Source organism: Apium graveolens, chromosome 4, assembly GCF_009905375.1.
Source record: "Apium graveolens cultivar Ventura chromosome 4, ASM990537v1, whole genome shotgun sequence".
Lineage (NCBI taxonomy): Eukaryota > Viridiplantae > Streptophyta > Magnoliopsida > Apiales > Apiaceae > Apium > Apium graveolens.
Genome location: NC_133650.1, coordinates 257,355,178 through 257,375,767, shown reverse-complemented (window position 1 = coordinate 257,375,767; position 20,590 = coordinate 257,355,178). Strand labels below are relative to the sequence as shown.

At 35.7% G+C, this 20,590-nt stretch overlaps 3 protein-coding genes across 3 annotated transcripts; all 3 read right to left on the bottom strand.

Annotated features, from left to right (window-relative positions):
* Nucleotides 1–262: 262 nt before the first annotated feature.
* Nucleotides 263–3,893, bottom strand: LOC141720859 (mechanosensitive ion channel protein 6-like). The gene is made up of 5 exons (XM_074523508.1): nucleotides 2,217–3,893; nucleotides 1,934–2,057; nucleotides 1,287–1,580; nucleotides 996–1,198; nucleotides 263–916 (listed from the first exon to the last, which is right to left on the bottom strand). The coding sequence occupies exons 1-5, from the start codon at nucleotides 3,662–3,664 to the stop codon at nucleotides 628–630; spliced, it is 2,358 nt and encodes a 785-aa protein (XP_074379609.1). The 5' UTR covers nucleotides 3,665–3,893; the 3' UTR covers nucleotides 263–627.
* Nucleotides 3,894–5,280: 1,387 nt separating this feature from the next.
* LOC141720858 (thioredoxin-like protein CDSP32, chloroplastic) lies at nucleotides 5,281–6,533 on the bottom strand. Its single transcript, XM_074523507.1, has one exon. The coding sequence runs from the start codon at nucleotides 6,431–6,433 to the stop codon at nucleotides 5,528–5,530; it is 906 nt and encodes a 301-aa protein (XP_074379608.1). The 5' UTR covers nucleotides 6,434–6,533; the 3' UTR covers nucleotides 5,281–5,527.
* Nucleotides 6,534–19,568: 13,035 nt separating this feature from the next.
* Nucleotides 19,569–20,312, bottom strand: LOC141719539 (uncharacterized protein At1g76070-like). The gene has a single exon (XM_074521918.1). The coding sequence runs from the start codon at nucleotides 20,310–20,312 to the stop codon at nucleotides 19,569–19,571; it is 744 nt and encodes a 247-aa protein (XP_074378019.1).
* Nucleotides 20,313–20,590: the final 278 nt, after the last annotated feature.

The following is a 20,590-nucleotide window of genomic DNA, read 5'->3' as shown; positions in this document are numbered from 1 at the left end:
CTTTTATTATTTAATGGACCAGATTTAGAGGTTGGAGAAACAAACCTTACATGGACTAACTTGATGATGAAAAACCTTACTGCTTGTTTACGTCCGCAAAGTCATATCTATGAGAATCGAGTGACTTGTGACCCGTGAAAGTGCTGACTATACACTATATTTGGCAACCAGAGGCATAAAAATAATAAATAAATAACTAAAAATTACCTATTGGATTTTTATATTTAACCTTGGTTACTTTTGTTCAAATTTTCAAAATTTGATAAAGTTTGTTGGGGTTAATTGGGAAAATAAAAGTTGATTGGTTAAATTGCAAAAAAATGGTAAGTTTGTTGGGTTTTTTTTTGCTAATAGCACAATTCAAAAACTTCTTTTCAAAAGAGTGTTGTGGCAAAGCTGCTGTTATTTTGCTAATGGTGGGAGTCATACTCTTCATCTGGTAACATGCTAGTGTTACAGTAATTTACTGAAGTTTTGTGAAGAGAGGAAAGTTTTTGCAAGTCTGGGATGTTTAAGCTTTACACAGCTTGTATAAGTTCTTTAGGTCTTCCCTGGAAATTACAACAAAAAAAATTACTTAAATATTTAATAGATAGATAGGATTCAGTCTTATTGAAGGCTTTCCGATTAGTCCGCACAAGATGTCCAATTGGAGGGTAGCCTGTTGGAGACCGTAGCTGGCATGTTCCGCACATTCATGTCAAGTGGAAGCATGCGATATTCAATGTCAAGCTCTCTAAAAATTTTGATCATCTCTTCGACAAGAAGGGCTCTCCTTACCCACCTTTCACCCATGTCCTGAAAATTCATTCGATGCGAAGGCCATAATGATATCTTTAGCCTGTTCAAGTCCTCCATGTCACGCAGAACGATCAGTGGAGCTGGATGCCAGTGATCACTCTTCTTTTCAATATAGCTGCAGAGGCAATAAAATATTAGTCGGACACGACTAGGAATTCTTAAATATTTAAGACCTTCCGTTTAGGGCAATATACCTAGTGATCTTCTCTTTCATCGTACCAATCTTTTCTACAGGAGTCGAAATGTGGATACAGAAATCAATGGCATCTCCCATATCTGGACTTCGGTAGTAATTACTGATGGGCTTGGTTGCTAATACGCTGTTGGGATAACTGATCTTTTGGTTATCGTACCTCAGAAAAATTGTAGTTAATATATTCATCTCTTCAACGATTAACTGAAACCAGATACAGAAACAAAAAGAAAAATGAGATTACAGCCTCATGCATATTGCTATTGACTATTGAGTAGCCATCTAACTTTACCTGAATACCGTCAACCTCACAACGATCACCAATATCAAATGGATGCATCACAAATAGGAAAACGATGCCTTCAAACATTGCCTTGCATGTGTTTCCAAACACAAATGCAACTAGAATTAACTGGGAGCTCAGAAAGACAAAGAACTGAATACTTGCTACTTTGAGTATTAGAAGCCACACAATCACTATAAGTATTCCTACAAAGATGTCCAGCATTCTTTGTAGTTTGTTTACAGCTGTTTTGGTATCATTCAGGGAAAACGCCAAAGCTCTTCGCTCTCTGAATGCACATACCTGTAGAAAATTTGCAGTGAAGCATACTAAGGTAAATTTAAACCAAGTACAATTATCAAATGCTGGAGTGGATCAGCAAGTGACTCCTAAGAAGAAGCTGAAGGAAATAACACATTTATACGTTAATTGTTAAAAGGCATGCCTATTGACGAGCGAGAATTAGATGTATACTATGGTCTTATAGTTGCAGATAAAGAATAGAGAAAATTGTACAAAGCAAAAATATCATAGGCCCCTATCCTACGTATCATCGCCCCATTTCCAATAATATAAGGTAAGACACATAACAAGGTATACCAGAAAAAGAAAACAGATGGTCATGTTTTTGAAGTGTGCATGAATAAAAATATTACCACCCAATTCTTTAGAGCTCTCCTGCTAATTCCTCTTGTTTCACTTGCCTCTTCAAATAGACTTATTGTCTTCACTGCTTCGTCGTCTCTCATAAATTGCATCAAATCGTCTTGATATATGTGCCTGTGAACAAGAAGATAAGCTATTGAGTTTTAAAGCGAAAATAAAGAATTGTATCAAAACATGTAGCGAAGCAGAATATCCAAAGCTCTACTATTCAAGTAAGCAAACTATATGCAATGTCCACTATGATCTTCTACAAACATAATGAAAAGAACTTACTTTGATCCTGGCTTAGCCACATTGCAGAAGATCTTCTTGGCTGCTTGTTTAGCTTGAATTTCACTCCTGATCTGCAGTGCGGTCTCATCCTCACCAGTGAAGCCCTGTATTTGCTCATCTAAAGTTGTCAAAGTACTTTTCCGGACAATATTTATCAATCGCTTCATGTTCCAAGCTGATATATTCTTTTGATTCAACCTGTGCAAGTGATTAATAGTAATACCCTCATTTTCCTTCACAGCCAAGACTGTGGAAAATCTAGAGCTTTTAACAGAGGTAAAGCTTTTTCCAGTAGTCAAATATCCAGGGCTTTTAGTAGTCCCATTCAGTTTCCCACTCCTCGGGAAACCATTTGACCTGAGTTCACAAGGCACATTAGCTCCAGCAGTCTCAGACATGATCTGCTCCTCTTCTTCCCTTGCTTGTTGAATCTCAATTATGGGTGGCCCCGAGAGGGTCTCAATCACGTACTGACTAAACAAAGCATCCTGAATACGATCAAAAAACGTACTAACATGAAAAGATGAAGCAAGCACCTTAACAAGCAGCGTCTTTGCAAGCCATATCAAAGTTCCAACCAGTAAACAAACCCAAGTCCTAGTCACATAACTCAAGACCTTACCATGAGCCAAATTCGCAACTCTCTCGACCAAAATGCTTCTCCACGCGATCAAAACCAAGGCCAACCAGATACAATTTTTAACAGCATTCCTTAACCCATAAACAAAATAAAGAACACGTTTTCGCAACATTAAATTTAGCTCAATGAAAAACACAACCACGCGAATCCCCCAACCAGCAACCAGTCTCCCACATATCAAAACCAATAGCAGTAAACCCCATTTCCACAATTCAAGTCCAAACATTCTGTTCTTCTCAAAAAAATTAACAAAAAGGCTACATACCAAAGCAGTGATGATTAAAATCAACATAGAAAGCTGAATGACAGCCCAGTTACTAAAATTCCTCTTCTTAAACTCTTCTGGAAAATCCTCCTCCAAAAAAGGGTCATCATCATCGAACTCACTTCCCTGCCCTATGTATCCAGACTTCATGAGATTCTTAGCTTTGCTATCTTGCTCTGGTGGATCCAATAGCCTCGACTTACTCTTCATACGCATAAGTTGAGAATCTCTATTAAACCACTTGTTTGAATTGCAAGCAACCACCTCCTCCCTTTCCCCAAAGCCACTCCCACCACTGTGGTTGCTACCACTGTATCGTCGCCGCAGGTTCTCACTAAAGAAAACTCTGACATCCTTGGGTGATCGTGGAGCAGCAGGGGATTCAGTTACAAAATCACTGTTCTTGACATTGTTAATGAAACTGTCTGGCAAACTTTTGGTGGAGGTAATTTCAGTTTCACTACTGTGGCTGTTGATTTTGATGACAGTATCATTACCGACAGACTGAGCATTAGAAGATGATTTACTCGAGGGTGCAGCCATAAAAGCAGTTTACTGGTGTTTCAGGATTAAGGTTGTCTCAATATCTTGAAACAAGTAGTTAAATTTTTAGCTGGAAACTTTGTAAATGGCAATTTAGAAGATAGCATAAATGTAGTAGCATTACTTGCTACTGTTATTTAAAGGGGCACAGTCACAATCAGTATGGCTAGGGAGATAGTAGTAGATTGGTAGTTATGTGCAGACAAAGATGGGAGATTGAATGTGTACCAGGATTAGTAATTGGTTGGAGAGGTAACTATAGATTTTTCTTCGAACTTTAGACTTTTTTTTGTAGTAAAAGTTGTAAGACAATAAGATTAATAGATGTAATGAAAGTATGGTTCTTCCAGCATTTAAATTTGCACAACCATAACATAGTTCACAAGTTCCACCATGTGTTTTAGCTTTTACTGATATAACACATTAAATTTTCAGGCATGTTTCAAAGTTGAATGAAACAGTAATATGATTTCTAGTTCTTTTTTGATGCTGTTGTCATGTGGTTACTTCTTTGCATTTCGTTTAAAGTGGTGGTGCATGTTCATGCCGTGTAATGGTAAATTACGTTGACAATGAACATCACTTTCTTCAGTTCAACCCTGATATGGACATACGGTGACACCTTGGAAAGGCGAGTATCTCTTTAAATGGCAAGAATGAAACTAGTGATGTGAATTGTGTAACTGAACCGAGTAGAGCCAATATACTTTTGCACCATTTATATTCAACTTGAGAGAAAGAAACAGGGCTTGGGCTTGCTTCTGACTTCAGATCTTGCTCGAGATGAGTTAGCTAACAGATACGAGTTTTATTTCCAGGAACCTAATCAACTATGTAATAAACTTCCATTCCATTCATTGCTTGTTTTACTTGTTTTGTGAGATCAAAGGGATGAAACAGTAATAACATCGATTTGTGTTTTATTATACATAAAAGAGTAATTTTCAGTCTATCAATGATCTTAAAGCTTGAGGGAAGTAGCCAGAAAAAAGAAGAAATTACTGGGAACCAATATGTCAATGACCCATCTTAGACAGTTGGGGGGTTCACTAATCTTGTTTTTTTTAATTAATTCAGTACAGCTACAATCATAGAACCCAGCCGACTTCATAATTCACTGTAATTTACAGTTGTCTGTGACTGTTTAAGAAATGGGAAGCCAAGTAGAGAATGAATAGACCCAATATTGATTCAAACAAGGAAAAATAGGAATTACCAAGTGATGCACGATCTATTTAAGGCCCTCCCTGGATCCAAAGCAGTAAGTCTATATTGAAGAGAGAAGCTTTCTGGGAACTTTATAGAACAGGATCAATGAGGAGAACACGGGTCTAATGCATTCATAATTGTTAGGTAATCCATCAAGGCAAATTCAAAATCCCCCAACTGATTGGTAGACTTGTGCTTAAAAAACACTTAAAACTTTAAACCATTTAAATGAAGTAAGGTGTTACAGTTGAATTCATAGTTTCATACCCGGAGTCTTTATCTACCTAATGATGCATAACCCTTTCTTCAGTTTGGAGGGAGATGTTAAACAGTTGCCACTTTCATGCTCTAAAAATTCGTGCCAAGTTGATAAATTATTAATTAATCTACCAAAACCAAATGCAAACTGAAGGAGAAGAATGAAATATTACTCTTTGATTTAGTATATGCAGCGAATGCTACAAATTTCCCCAGTAATAATATAGAGAACTGCTACAAATTTTCTGCATCTTATCACTGCAATATTAGGTATTTCAAACCCCGGTTATAAACTACATTCATTTGTTTTTAATAATATATCAAACAAAGGGTTTTAGTACAATGCTTCTACAATAGTTTGTTGAAAATCATCAGACAAGGATTGATGATCTGTATCTAATAAGTGACGCGAACTCCTTGGTATCTAAGAATTTCTCCGATAAGCTCACCTTTACCAGAACCAACATATCTCCCACAAATCTCACCATCTCTAATGAACAAAAAAGTAGGCACCTCAATCACATTCATATCCTTCAAAAACTGCATGCAACTATCATTCTCATCTCCATTCATTCTCGCAAACACAACCGTATCAACCATTTGTCTCGACAACTTCAACACCGTTGGATAAACCTTAACACACGGTCCACAATGCTTCAACCCTACATCAAGAACAATCAGTTGATGATCAACCTTGTGATCTTCAATCAGTTTCTCCACATCTTCTCTAGAGTGAAGTTGCACGACAGCTGAATGGTTATCACCATAATACAACACGTCTCCCACCAGCTCATCGGGTCCAATCCCTTCTTCCTCATGAATAATCTCCATACTCTTGTAAAAACTAAAGTGTGGAACTTTCTCAATTTTCTCCCTCTTGCAAAGCTCCTTAGTCTTCTCATTTTCATCTCCCATGACTAGTAAAAACTCGACGTCGTTGCATGTCCGGCTCAAATCAACCATAAAAGGGTAGATTTTACGGCTGTGGTAGCTTGTACTAGCTGCATATTCAACCACAACTAGCTTGTCTTTGGCTGCTCGAAGAGCTTCATCGAAATCATCGATGCTGTGTATTTGCTTAACTCTTTCATCAGTATTTGATACATCTTTTTCCTTGGGTGACACAACAGCACTTGTAATAAAGAGCGGTTGTTTGTGTGCTTTTGTAAAAGACTGATTTCTAAATTTAGTAAACAGAGATATATTGAGGCTGTGTTGGAGCTGTAAAGGGGTGATTCTGGTGGGAGAGGAGTATAAAAGATTTGTAGGAGGCTTAGATAGGAAGGTTGTAAAAGTTGCCATGAGAGCTAACAGAGAAGCTACTTGTTCAAGATTTGTGTGGAAATGGAAGAAGAAGATGAGGAGGGAATGAAAATCTGGTGATTATATCCACACCTTTGATCATTCATGTGTGGCTCTTGTTAACCAAACAAAGTTACTTCCAAGATATTTTTTAAGTTTCACTTTCAGAATTTTTTCTGAATATACCTTGCTTCCGTATGGTAAATGGTCAAGTGAAGGAAGCATACGTTGCTAGGCTATATAAATTTTCGAATCTGTGCTCTGCATGACATTAATTTTCCATTTTATGGTCAATTTTTCTAAAAATTTTAGTGCTTCAAGCGGAAAATGCTAGAGATCCCAAAATTGCCCCAAAAATTATTTTTGAAACATATAAAAGATATGCAATTATTACAAAACTAAAGTTGTTCACACCGCCCCTAGACGCCATTAATTGGCCTACTATGTCGAAACTTAAGTGCACGTTTGGATCATGGGATTTCAACCCGGTTAACGAGAAGGTGAATAAAATTTCAGTACAAAAATATATTAGAACTTCATTCTCATTCCCTTTAACCGGGTTGAAATCTAATGATCCAAACAACCCCTTGAATAAAACTTGTGAAAGCATTGTATGCTTTCAGGAGCATTTTCTTCTGGTGATTGATTCTTTATTTGCTCGGAGTCTGTATGTAATATTTGGCTTCTAATCTGAGAGCTTGTAACTGGAACTAGCAATTTTTATTTCCAGATATTCTGGAGTTCTCATTCGCATTAGCTTTTACATTTTTAACTGTTGTTTTGCTGCATTTTTGCATGGTACCACTGTAAATTTATCCCCTGTTTTTTTAGCAGTACAGCCAAATTTATAACATTCATCCTGTCAAGTTAATATTTAAATTTTAAACGGCGCAATAGCATGTTCTCTATTTAAACAAGAGCATCTATTGTACCACTTTAAAACATATAACATTTCAGGTGATAATATCGTCCACGAGTACAAATTCTCTTACAAACCAATTTCAATCAAAACCATTGTTGGAAAAACAAAGAATATAACAACATTTTCTTCGAAAAAAGATTGGCTCCTTCCAAAATATATGTGAAGAGACAGGAAACTATCTAGAAATTTTACATCTTCTCTAATCATAAGATGCATTCGACATGTACACGAGAATGGCAGCTAAGAAAATGGCGACCAAGAGAAAGATGTAAATAGGAGGCGGTGTAAGTGCAGTCATCAGTAGCGGCGCAAAGAAAAGACAACTCGCAACCACCAGCATTATCACCACTGATCCAACTCCCCAACTGTATTCTATATCTTCCATATTGTGTGTGTGTGTCTGAATGCCTACTACTAGTAATGTTTGTTTTTGGATATGAAGTAAATTGTTTAATAAAATTGTTCAATGTTTGCATATATATATATATGATGCACGGAGATGCCGCGCGTCTCATCGCGAGGAGACGCAACCTTTGGACTCTTAAGGAAATGCGCGGCTTTTTTTTAAAACTTAGTTTACTATATCCACAGTCCACTACGTATGCTTTTCCCGGTTAATTGTAAATTTTTTGTTTGAATTTTTATTGTCATTACTGATTGATCCATAATATTTTACACACGTGCAATCAACAGATCCTTTGTTATACTGTATTTCATAATTAATTAGTATTAACTTAACTTAAATCCGGTGTGATGCACGGGTTCTCATTATTTTTTAAAAATTTCATTTATCCCTTGATATTATAATTTTAAAATATTTACATAAATATACGATAATTATAAATTTATAATAAAAATAATTGATTAACATGTGGTCGTAGTTTTCGTAGTTTAGTACGATAAGTAAACTATTTTCCGTAGTTTAAGAATTTAGTAGTTTAGCGGATATATACTATTATTTGTTTATTTTTTAATAATAAGATAAGTTGTGGTCGTAGTTTAGTAGTATAAGTACTCTAAGTCTAGTAATTTAACAATTTAGTAATTAAGGAATAACCGTTGAACTAAATTATACTCCATTCTGCGATTATTATCACTACAAGAAAAAAGAGTAAAAGCGACCAAATAAAAGCGACCAACTATAAATTCCACCGAAAACGGTGGCTTTTAAGGTCAACCTTATCTTCCTCTCACTTACGTATAAAAGCGATCGCATATGGTGGATTTTGTTGGCGGTGGCTTTTATCCGTGGCTTTTGCTAAGAAAAGCAACCGCCACCTTGTCGCGGTCAATTTTATAGTTTCAAGAATAGGCGAGAAATTTGCCGCCAAAGTAAAGAAAAAATTAGAAAATAAAAGTGACCGAGCGGTGGCTTTTAATTTTTTAAAAAATAAAAAAATAATTGTGCCTGCAACGGTTGTGGTAATAGAAACGACCGTTAACGGTCGAATTTATAAAAGCGACTGCATATAGTGGATTATATAAAAACGACCGCCGGCGGTGGATTTTATAAAAAAGAATTAAAGCTACCGCCTCATCCTCTCCTCTGCGTTTATGTCCATACTTTCCTCTTCCTCCCATCTTGCCTTATTTTCTATCATATTTCTTCTCCTTCAAGCTCATTCTAATTTCATGTCAAGTAAGTTCCATTTCTAAACTACTCATACTTTAATTATCATGATTATTGTTTGTTGATTTCTCACATACATGAAATATTAATTGATATAATTTAAATGAAATGTTAAATTTTAGTTGTTAATGTATAAGATGGGATTTAATATTTTATTGTAGTGTTTAAAAATTACTATAATTGTTGTTCATTTGTTGTCACTAAATATCTTGTACACATAGTGAATTTATTTAGGTAAGTTTTTGTTAATTAGTAAGTTATTAATTATACTATCTATGAACCTTGTAGATGACGTCGGATCGTAGTTGGATGAATCGTCGATTTGATGCGCGTAAAAATATAACGGAAGAGTACAACATTGGTGTGGATGATTTCATTAAATATGTCGTTGCAAATATGGATGATTCAAGGGGGAGAATAAGATGTCCATGTAATGATTGTGGAAATTATTACATAAAAAGTCCCGATGATGTGATATTATATTTATATCGATATGGCATCATGCCCGCTTATACAAGTATTTTCACGAGAAGAATGCTAGATCACGGGTTGACATTGGAACGAGTTCCATGAACGTTGATAATACGGGTGATGATTTTTATGATGCACGTGAAATGCTTGGAGATTTTGCCGAGACAAATAATAATTTTGAGAATATGCATGAAGAACCAAATACAACCGCAAAAAGTTTTTATAGGATGCTTGACAGTGCTTCTGAACCACTTTATCCAAATTGTACAAGTTTCACAAAATTATCATTTGTGAGTAAGCTACTTAAGTTTAAACACAGACATGGTTGTAGTAATAAGGGATTCAATGAGCTACTTGAACTTATTGGATCAGTGTTGCCTGAAGATCACAAGTTTCCAATGAGATACTATGATGTGAAGAAGTTAGTAAGTGGGTTAAGCATGTGATACGAAAAAATTGATGCTTGCGTGAATGATTGCATGTTGTTTTACAAAGAAAATAGTGATAAAACACATTGTGACATATGTGATGAAGGTCGATACAAGGTGCAGAAGGATTCTATGAAAAAGTTGATTCCGAAGAAGATTTTGAGATACTTTCCTCTTATATTGAGACTGCAACGATTATTTATGTCCGAGAAGACTGCCAAATGTATGACATGGCATCATGATAAAACTGCAGATGAGGGTCAATTAAGTCATCCAGCTGATGGAGATGAATGGAAACAATTCAATCTTAGATTTCCTCGATTTGCAAAAGAAACACGAAATGTTCGAATAGGCCTTGCTAGTGATGGATTTTATCCTTTTCCAGACGCACATGCAAGGGAATATACAGTGTGGCCTGTGATTATTGTTGTTTACAATCTTCCACCATCCATGTGCACCAAAGCTTCATACATGTTTATGCCTCTTCTCATTCCCGGACCGAATGATCCGACAAAAGACTTTCATGTTTATCTTCGACCACTGATTGATGAATTAAAGATGTTGTGGTGTACCGGGGTGGAAATATATGATAGGATATCACGTTCAAATTTCACGACGAAAGCAGCATTGATGTGGACAATTAATGACTTTCCAGCACTTGGTATGATTAGCGGATGGTCGACTAAGGGAAAGTTGGCATGTCCGGTATGTATGGGAATGGTAAAGGCAAAGCAACTCAAGCATGGTGGTAAACCTACATTCTAACTTGGAACTGTTCACTTTGTTGAGAGACTCCAGCGAAAAGCTTCACAAGGAGATTTTCATAAGAGACCGATAAACGGGGTTAAACTTGGAACTGTTCACTTTATTGATGGATGGTAATATAACTTTGTTATCTTTTTTTATCAGAACTTGTTATTTGTTATCTGATTGTTTTAATATTTTAACTTTTACAGTATCGTAGAGGCTCATTACAAAAAGACTCTGTTGGCCATAGTTCGATGTCTTTGGGACAAAGATACCATAAATACCAGCGGGAAAACGAGAGAAGCTTTTCTGGATAGTTGTGCAATTGATTACAGGGTATTTAAATACTTATTAGTTGGTACATTTAGAGTTTGAATTTATACTAAGAATTGTGTTTATTTTTTTGGCAGGTCTATTACAATTATGATTGTCCTAACGAAGAAGGAGACAGATATGTTAAAGCTCATATTCAGAATAATTGGAAGCAACTACTTAGCAAGGAGAAAAGTCGAGCGGATGAGAGAGTGAAAATTGCCATAAGTCTAGGCTACACTCATGCAACTAGACTTATAGTGAAACCATATTATTTTAACGAGGGTGCATGGGAAAGCATCACTAGGCATTGGGGGACCGATAAATTTAAGAAGGCTTCAGATATTGGGAAAAAAAATCGTGCCAAGTTGGACTTTAATCACAAAAGTGGGGCTGTTCCCTTTTGTGTGAGAAGATGGGTACATTCTGATCCCTTTTGATGTACATTTATATCCCTTCTGATGTGCAATAATTTATATCCTCGGGACCCTTATTCTATAGCTATTGTTCTTATTTTGTAGCTATACATTCTGACTTTTGTTTCATGTTAATGCAGACTGATCGTGGCATTAAGGCTACAGTGCTTAGCAAAAAATATACTAGAGTGCTTAGAAAAAAGAAATAATATCCGATCAATACAGGTTGAGGTAAAATCATGAGTCCTCCTAGTTTCCTATTTGTCCAATAAACTAGTTCCACCTTTCTGTAAAACAAGAAACGGGCAAAAAAGAAAAGTACGGCAACATATCCAACTCGGACTGATACATCCTATACTTTATCTGCTTGATAGCAGATGAAAAGATGAGAGAATTGTTAGGGATTAAGAAGCTGCAGAAACGTGCTTAGATTAAGGGGGAGTATGTGGGAATTAATCGAAACATGTTTTATTTAAATAAGCTGGAGTATTTTTGAATATTAATAGCTTATATTAGTAGTAGAATCAGTCTATGAATGTTGGAGTATTTTTAGGAAGTATTAGAGAGAAATAAGGTAGTGGCGATGTATTAAGTGTAGTTATTAAAACATGTAGTCTAAATTTATTTTAAATAGTCTTGTATTCAGTATTTTAAAGTTAAACTAAAAGCTAGTTTAATTTTCTTCTATTTTACTCTCTTGTATGGTATACATTCATATTCAATTTATATGGGACAAGAGAAAGCGGTGTCAGTGTAGTGTATATACAACCTAGATGAATACCAGACAAGGGTGAATTGTCTAATACAATAAAATGACTTTATCTTCTTGATAGCAGAGGCCACACATGTTATCTAAAGTATAGTTAAATGATGAATGTTATGTTAAATATAAAAGAAAATATTAAAGCTGCAGTAGGAGTAGTGTCATGCAAATTGGACCTCGTTTAACTCCATCCATAAAATTATAATAAAATTTTAAAGGCCATAGGCCATTCTTAAGGATGCTAAAACATTTACTGGTTGTGGTTACATGGCTAAATCTAAATTGAGATAAATAAATTAGCAATATCGTGGTAAATTTAGGATGGTACAGATGACCGCTATCAACTATCTCAATCCATAACGCTGTAGTTCCTGTTAGACGAGCTTTAAATATAGATTTTATAATTCTGCATAGTACAGTCCAACTACTCTTCATAGAAATGAATAGTAGTCATGATGTGGTTACAGAATGAGAGAGAGTTTTTGTTTAAGATGCTAGATAGAAGCTATCTATAATCTTTTCCCATCCTTTAATTTTTTTTTTGGAGCTAGATTTTTTTAAGTCTTCATTTATAAATTTTGATAATATAAGTCTTCATGTAAAAAAAATTTGAGAATTAAAAATACATTGCTCGTTTATATATTTAGCAATAAGTCAGTTTTAGTTTTTAGAAATAGGAACTCACTCAGCCTTTTGGCTACAATTTGCTGTGTTAGATGGAGTGATATAAGCCTAACCTTTTGTATTTAACATAACATTCATATATCTCTAGTCTTCATTAAGACTTTAACACCTCTTTATGCTCATTTACTTATAATAAAATTGAATATGTAAGAGTTTTTTAAAATAAAATAAAATATGTATAAAATAATATTGAACAGATTGTGTTTGGTAGGGTTATTGCTTTAATATTTGTTGAATGAAATGTTGGTACTTATTTTCTACATATTATAGGAGTTGGATGCTAATTTGGAGACACCTATGAGTGATCTGGAATTTTTTAAGTATGTCTACAATATTGACGGGCCAACAATAAAAAAAATAATGGTTTGTTTCTCACTTTATTCAGTCCTTTGAACTATTTCTTGTGTTTGAAATATATATTAATTATATTTTATTTACTTTATGTTTGGACTATTTCTTGCAAATTTTATTATGCAGGAATCTTTAGAGGCCATGGTCAGTACTCAACCAGCCCCCGAGGCATCTCTTTCTCCCGCTAGCCAAAGAAAACGAGACTTGGAACTTCTGATAAAGGCAAGAATGCCTAAGAAAAATAGGCTTGTACTGTATCCTCGAAATACTGTATCGGAGTTATTGGGAGCTGATGAGGCAGCTAGATTAAAGGCATCTCAGTCCATTCAGGCCTCTCAAACAGCCATTCCAGATGACGCCTACTTACTTATTCGAAGGGTTTTATCTGAGGTGACCAATATGGTCAAGTCTTTGGAGGGAATGGATCGAGTGCCGCGTGCCAAACTTAATGAAATGATGGAGAAATCAGCCACTGCAGCTTTTCCAGACAAAGGTGATCCGATACAACAATCATCATTATGGGACCAATATATGAGGATTGCGAGTGAGATTATTGATCAAGTGATGTAGAACTTTGAAAAAGTTATTGTGGAGGTAATATTTATATATATAAAGTATATATTTGCGATCTATTTAGCTATCTTATAATCTCTGTATTTTGACGTGATAAATTTATGCATTAACATTTGGTAGAAAACGCTACTATTAACGTGCATAGCAATTAACATTGTATAGGTTATTTGGAGCCTCAGTGTTCAAAACATGTCATTATTTGCATAGAAGTGGTTTATACTCCACAGATATCTCTATTTCTTGTAGTTGTATGACCTGTATCTATAACGACTCGTGTATTTTTATATTATTTAAATGCTAATTATTAAATGAATAATATATGTGTATAGCTTCTGTCAGCTATGGATTTTATCTGTATAGGTGATTATGGTATACAGGATTGTTCGTGTAATTAATTATTAAGTATGCTGAATTGTTTTCATTTTTAAAAGTGGATTTATTGCAAATTTATTTGCGTAAATACTTGAAATGTCTTTAAAATTATTTTATTGGCTTTATAATTTCAATAATTATTTTTAGAAATTTATAAAATTGAGAAATCAATATTTCATTAATTATTTATCTTTAAATGATTTTCTAGGTGTGTTTAATGGTAAAAATCCATATTTAATTATGAAAATCTTCAAAAATTATGAAACCTATATTTTATTAAGTTCGTATTATTCTGAGAATTTTAAAATTATTTTGGGAATTTTCGGAATTAATTTCACCCGCGCGTCGATTCGTTTAGTTGAGAAAACCGGGAATAAATTGCATTTCAAAAATTGTTTTAAAATTTCGAAATTTACGTTTTTATTTACTTCGGGATATTTGTAACATTTTAAGACTATTTTTGTAATTTTCTGAATTTGTTTTAAGTGCAGCTCAGTTCACTAATTGTGTAATGCGGGTACGAATTGCGTTTCAAAAATACTTTAAAAATTAGAGAAATTTTATTTTATTAACTTCGGGATTTTTAGAAAATTTTAAAACTATTTTTGTGCTTTTCCGAGTTTATTTTAATCGCGACTCGGTTCGTTTAATTTCGAATTTCAGGTCAAAACAACCCATTAAACCTTTGTATTTATCTCAAATTTCACGTGTCAGCATTTCAGCAAGTTAATCATACGTGTTGCAAATTGAGCAAGGGAAAGAAAAAAAAACAATAAACAACCCAGCCCCCCTGTTCACTCATCTTTATCCCTCACTCTCTCTGTTCGATCTCTCCCCCATATCTCTCTCTCTAATCTCTCTAGTTTTCTCCCTCGCAAATCTCTCTTCCTTCTCTGTTTTTTTCTCTCCGCCCCATTCTCTACTTCCAGCGAGTTTACCGCCGTTCTCCTTTCTCTTTCGGCCATCGTGTTTTCGGCTCTGTTCTTCCCGGTAATTAGTTCGACCATCCTCTTTCTGTTGGTTCTGATTGTTGGTTGATTCAGCTGTGTACATATATATATGTATATGTATTAATCTCTGTGTGTGTGTATGATGATATGTGTGTGGGTATCGTGTTGTGTGTGTTCAGACCGGGTTCTGTGTTGTCGGTTCTATTCTATCCGGTTGCCGCCGGCCTGAGTCCGGTCAGGCGACCTCCATGTTCCCAGCGCGTATGCGCGTGATGTTACCCTGTGATTTTAGTTTTATTGTTGGACTGAATTTCTTTTATTGATTTTTTTTTGCAGAAAATGAATATATAAAATTTCTGGATATTCGTGATGAAAATAAATTATTCGGATGAGAATAATTTGTAATAATCGGTGAAGTTCGCATTGGATGTCCGATATAAACGGAAACCCGCGAATTTTATCGCCGTCGGCGATGAGCCTCGGCGAGCCGACGGTGGGCGATGATGATTTTTATCTGAGTCCTACTATTTTAAAATAAATAAATATAAAAATACGAATAATAAATGATTATTAAAAAAAGCTGTATCGTTAATTGAATTGTGATGATGGTTGTTGGATTGTGTGATTGGTTGTGAATTGACGTTGTTGACTGAAATCGGTGGCTGGGAATTGGATTGTAGTTGGTTTGGTTTTGGGTGTGATTGATTTGACGTCGATTTGTTCGACGGGTTAGTCTGATAAATAAAGGAGGTGCTGCCCAATTTTCGAGAAATAGAACGACGGAAATACGGGAGTGTATCTAGTAATTACCGGGCCGTCGAACGAGTATATATAAACATATATATATTGTATACGAAATTTGAGTGTATGTGGTGGCGAACTGTTTTGCTAAAAAGTAATAACCCTAATTTTTGTAAAATGATGGGTATATGTATTTTTCCGAAAACGAACCCCGAACCTATTTTTCGTGAATGTGAACCCTAATTGTTGTGTGTGTTATTATAATATGTGTAATTACGAGTCGGGAATTGATATCAAATGGGTAGGTTGTTAGCGAGGATATGTCAAGCATAAGCATACCTAGACGTCTAACGTAGGGTATTTCGGCTCTGTAGGTATTAGTCAAAGGACTCAAAAAGTGATATCGAACTAAAGATAATCTAGTGATCAGTAGACAAGCGCAGCGAGGTTCCTAAGCGAAGGACCTGGGCGTTGAAGTCGGATCCAGGATAGTCAAACAGTAAAGCGATAAAGCTGAGTGTCCCGAATCGGTTCAAGGTCAATCAGAGATAGTTGTATCGCTTTGCAAGGAAAGTACCCCTGACCATTCTTTTATAGTTCAGTATATGTGAATAACTAAATATTTTATTCTCGTAATGGAACAGAAATGTTTTAAGTTACGTATCCCCTGTGTTTGAAAATGTTGTTAAATATGTGTTTTTGGGGAAAAGTAACTTCTGAAAATACCTATCTCTAAAGTGTGATTAAAAATGAAAAAGAGATTTTGAATAGTGTGTTGTGATAGAATTGATTTTTAACAAGAGATAGGTAAAAGTGATTCTGAAACTGGATAAAATGAATCAGATATTGGATAACGTTGTGTAAGTGGCTAATTCGGTTGCGCGCATTACATAACCGATTAGTCCAACATAGATAATCAGAGACCTAGCTAGTCTCTGCGGATCCGGTGATTTTGTATGAAAGCCCGATCAGCTTTCCTAGATATTTTGTGTGATAGTCCGGCCAACTATCCTAGATAATTGGTGTGGAGGCCTGATCAGCTGTCCCTAAATAACATCCAATACATATTTGATTGTGATTTTTGGTGATTCCAGTAATGGAACAAATGGCTTTGGGTCCCCGTAACGGGACAGATGGTTATGGTTCCTGTAGTGGAACGGAAGGTTTGAAAATGGAATAGCATGCTAAAAATTGAACTATGGTTTTTATGCACAGCACACGACTGTTGATCTTGTTTTACAGAGCATGCTAGTTTTGATATCCAGTTTATAATTGTTTTACATGTTTCTGGCAAGTTATGAATTCTGTTTCTGTAACTGTTTTACTTTAAACTGTTTTACTTGTTATTCATATAGTGGTGCTGCTGAGCAAGCAATTGCTCACCCTTGCAGAATGTTTTATATATATATTGCAGATGCCTAGGAGATTCTTCGGTGATAGTCGGGCAGAGTTCCAGTTCCTTTCGTGTCGGACTCCTCTGAGATGGTTGTGCTAGACCAAGGGTGGTCTGTTGAGTTGTTGTGTTAAGTTAGCTGCGTCGAGATGATTGCTGTAAGTTTGAGTGGTGTTAGTTGAGTAACCTGAGTCATACTTAAACCTGGAAAAGGTCTTGGTAAAGGGGTCGTAGTTATGTTTTAGATTAATTTATAATTGTTATTATTGTTGTTGATGACGTCAACTCCTAACCCCGGGGTTGAGGCCGTCACAGTATCTGTTATAGCTCTGGTTTTTGCACATATTTTATTTCTTATTTCTTTAGTATGGCTTCATAAAATAGGTCTTATTTCTTTTTCCCTTGTCTACTAAAACTAAACAAAGGGAGGGGGTTGTCTTTTTTAACTGTGCATGACATCAAGTCATGAAATCTGATTTTAGTAGTCTGAAATAATTTCTTGACGCCATTTTTCTTTTTGTTCTCTATAGGCTGGTACGCCAGAAGTGGTTCCAGGGGAGTATACCAGGCTTTTACTAGGGATGGATGACGAGCAGGACCTTGACCCGAATTTGTTCTATTGTCCACTTTATGAGTAGTAGAATTTAGGTTAAGGTTATGTTACTTTTGGTACATGGTGCTTTTAAACCAACTATGCAAAACCATCTTGAACTTGATGTAATATGTTGGTACTTCTGTGAGATTTTGTTAGATTTGTGGGGAATGAATGTAATTGGGGTGACTATTATGTTATTTTAAGCTTGCTCCTGCTTTTCTTCATCTGAATAGTTGTTTGTTAAATTGATAAAGCTACGCATGTTAGAATTGTATAGAAATGAGATTAAATGGTTCTTAACCATTTTTGGTCACCTAAATTAGAAAGTAACAGGTGATATAAATTAATCCAAAGCCATATAAAAGCCACCGATCTGAGTGACTTATAATCTAAAAGCGGGAAATTCAAATTTTAGTAGAAATTAAGAGCGGGAGGTTCAAATTTTCGCCAAACATTCAAGACAAAAAACTGAAAAGTTGACTTCCAATAAAAGCCACCATCCAAGCGGTTGTTTTTATATAAATTCCACCGCAAAAAACAATTTCGACCTGCTTAAAAGTCACCGATGGAGAGCGGTCGATTTTATATTAAAATCCACCGACTTCGGTCGTTTATAGGTAAAAGCAACCGTTTTTTAACCGGTGCCTTTTAGCCTTTTTCCTTGTAGTATATAGTGAAGTGTAGATTAAATATTGAATAAATTGTGATTTATTGATTTTCAAGGGTTCATTCTCGGACTACTATTTGGTTTCCTTCCTGTTGTGACCGGTTTAGCATCATACATCTATACCTTCAATACTGGTAATGAGATCGATGTGATTGTTTGTGAGTCCAGTTTCTTCAAACTCGATTCTTCTCCTTCCACGACATTGCTAGGTCCTCCACTACTGAGTCCCCCGAGCATCTACCACAAAGCATCTTCCTTAGCGTAGCTGCCTCGTGCTTCTAGTTCCGCGCATCTTTTGCACAATGTGCTTCGCATAGAAAAGTGATACTGGACTAGTTTGATACATACAATATCTTTATGGATTTGAATAGTCTGTGGATTCCCAAGCTCATTTCAACAATTCCAACTTATTGTGCTCATACTTTTTGAAGACTCGCGCGTTATCAGAGTCCAATCTCAGTTTCTACAATTTACTCATCACTTTCCACTCTCTTTCTTTTTGTTTATATTGTAATCTACACTATGACCCAAACTTTCTCCGATATTCAATTCAAAGTTTCCTCTCACTCGGCAGATTCAAATATATCTGCGCTTAAAATAGGAAATACATGTGCTAATCACGGACAGCAGAGACTAGTACAATACATTTGAGATTATGAAAAACACACTGCTAAATGCTAATTGTCAGGGCCGGGCATGCTGTACGAGCACTCCGACCCATTTTAAAATCTGTCTCATAAACTAACTTAAAGTCTTTTGTGGTCCAGGTGTGAATACTACTACAACATATTCATATTATTGGTTGCGAAGTTGATAGGAAGGAGAACAGCAATAACCAAGTTCTGCCGTCGAAAGGCAACTATTTCGATGTTTTTGTGGCCTTTGTAGTACCGCCAGCACAAAAAGAAAAGGACCCAAAACTATATTGCATTTCAACATTTATGTGCAGAGCAAAGAAATATTCTAGTATCAAGCTTTAATTTCATCAAGTACAACAATATATACTTGTGCCAAACTAACCAATTACAAATTACCAAAGCATAATAAAGAAAATTTAACAACTAATTCTTAAGAAACTGATTAGAAGATAAAGGAGAAGATCAAGATTTCAGCTAGCTAATTAGGTTTGGATTTGAAGAGGACTAGGTTGAGCCATAGGTCTTCTCTTCCATAGATTCACATCCCTTCTTGGTTCTAAATTCACTTGTTTACATTCTAGTATCACCTTAGGCACTGTACACGTACTAATCTTAACTTTTTGTCCTTCATTATCCACCGGAGCTATCTGCGTTGCCGTCCAATCAAAATTGTTCAACGAGGTTCGACTACTCGAAAACCGCCTCATCTGACTCAAAGTAGATGAGGCTGATGGTCTATGATCACTGACATAATCAGTCGTCTTAGCGAGAGCATCACTGCTCTTTCTTCGTCCGGATGGTACTCTAGAAAACATGTTCTTCATGGCCAAAGGCTTCTTCTTTTTCTTCACATCACCTTCTATATCAGATTGCACCACCTTTGAGTTGTTATGATTCATAACCATTAGATTAAGTTGATCCAACGGTGGCAACACGTAGTTTTTACTGCTTAGCATGCTGCATAACTTCTTCCTGTGCTTGACTGTTCCCATGCACGAGATTTTTGGCGATGTTGGTTCACGGGCTCCAAAGCTCGAGTTTTTCGATCTACTACGGAGAGCATCAGCCGGAATAATCGATGTTATAGGAGCCTTACTGCCTTTTCCGGTATGCGATTTCTGTGAAGATCTCTTTTCTTTATTTGGACTGAAAGGAGCTGATGCAGCCTTTGATAGAAACTTTAGAAACAAGTTTTTGGTCTTTGTTGGTGCTGCTTTATCTGACATGATTAAATCAAAACACGCTCTCAATAAATTTGATCGGTCTTTCTGTATTTTATGTAAGTGATCTAAACTCCAACACCACCAAATTGCTCTCCTACTGTTTCCGAATAGATGTATGTTTGTGACAGTGTGTGTTTATTATATATATAGAGATCAGAGATGGGCAGGGATTAAAAATATTGTTATGAACTTGGACTCAGAACATGAACATGCAAAGCTTTGATATGTGGACCTGATGAAGTAGGAAGTGTCAAGGAAAGGGTCGGTAACTAAGTCAAGAA

Coding starts and splice junctions, on each gene's coding strand:
- LOC141720858 (XM_074523507.1), bottom strand. CDS start 6,433: ATGGCAACTTTTACAACCTTCCTATCTAAGCCTCCTACAAATCTTTTA.
- LOC141719539 (XM_074521918.1), bottom strand. CDS start 20,312: ATGTCAGATAAAGCAGCACCAACAAAGACCAAAAACTTGTTTCTAAAG.
- LOC141720859 (XM_074523508.1), bottom strand. CDS start 3,664: ATGGCTGCACCCTCGAGTAAATCATCTTCTAATGCTCAGTCTGTCGGT. Junction 2,058..2,216: donor GTGGCTAAGCCAGGATCAAA/GTAAGTTCTTTT, acceptor TCTTGTTCACAG/GCACATATATCAAGACGATT. Junction 1,199..1,286: donor GTGAGGTTGACGGTATTCAG/GTAAAGTTAGAT, acceptor ATCTGGTTTCAG/TTAATCGTTGAAGAGATGAA.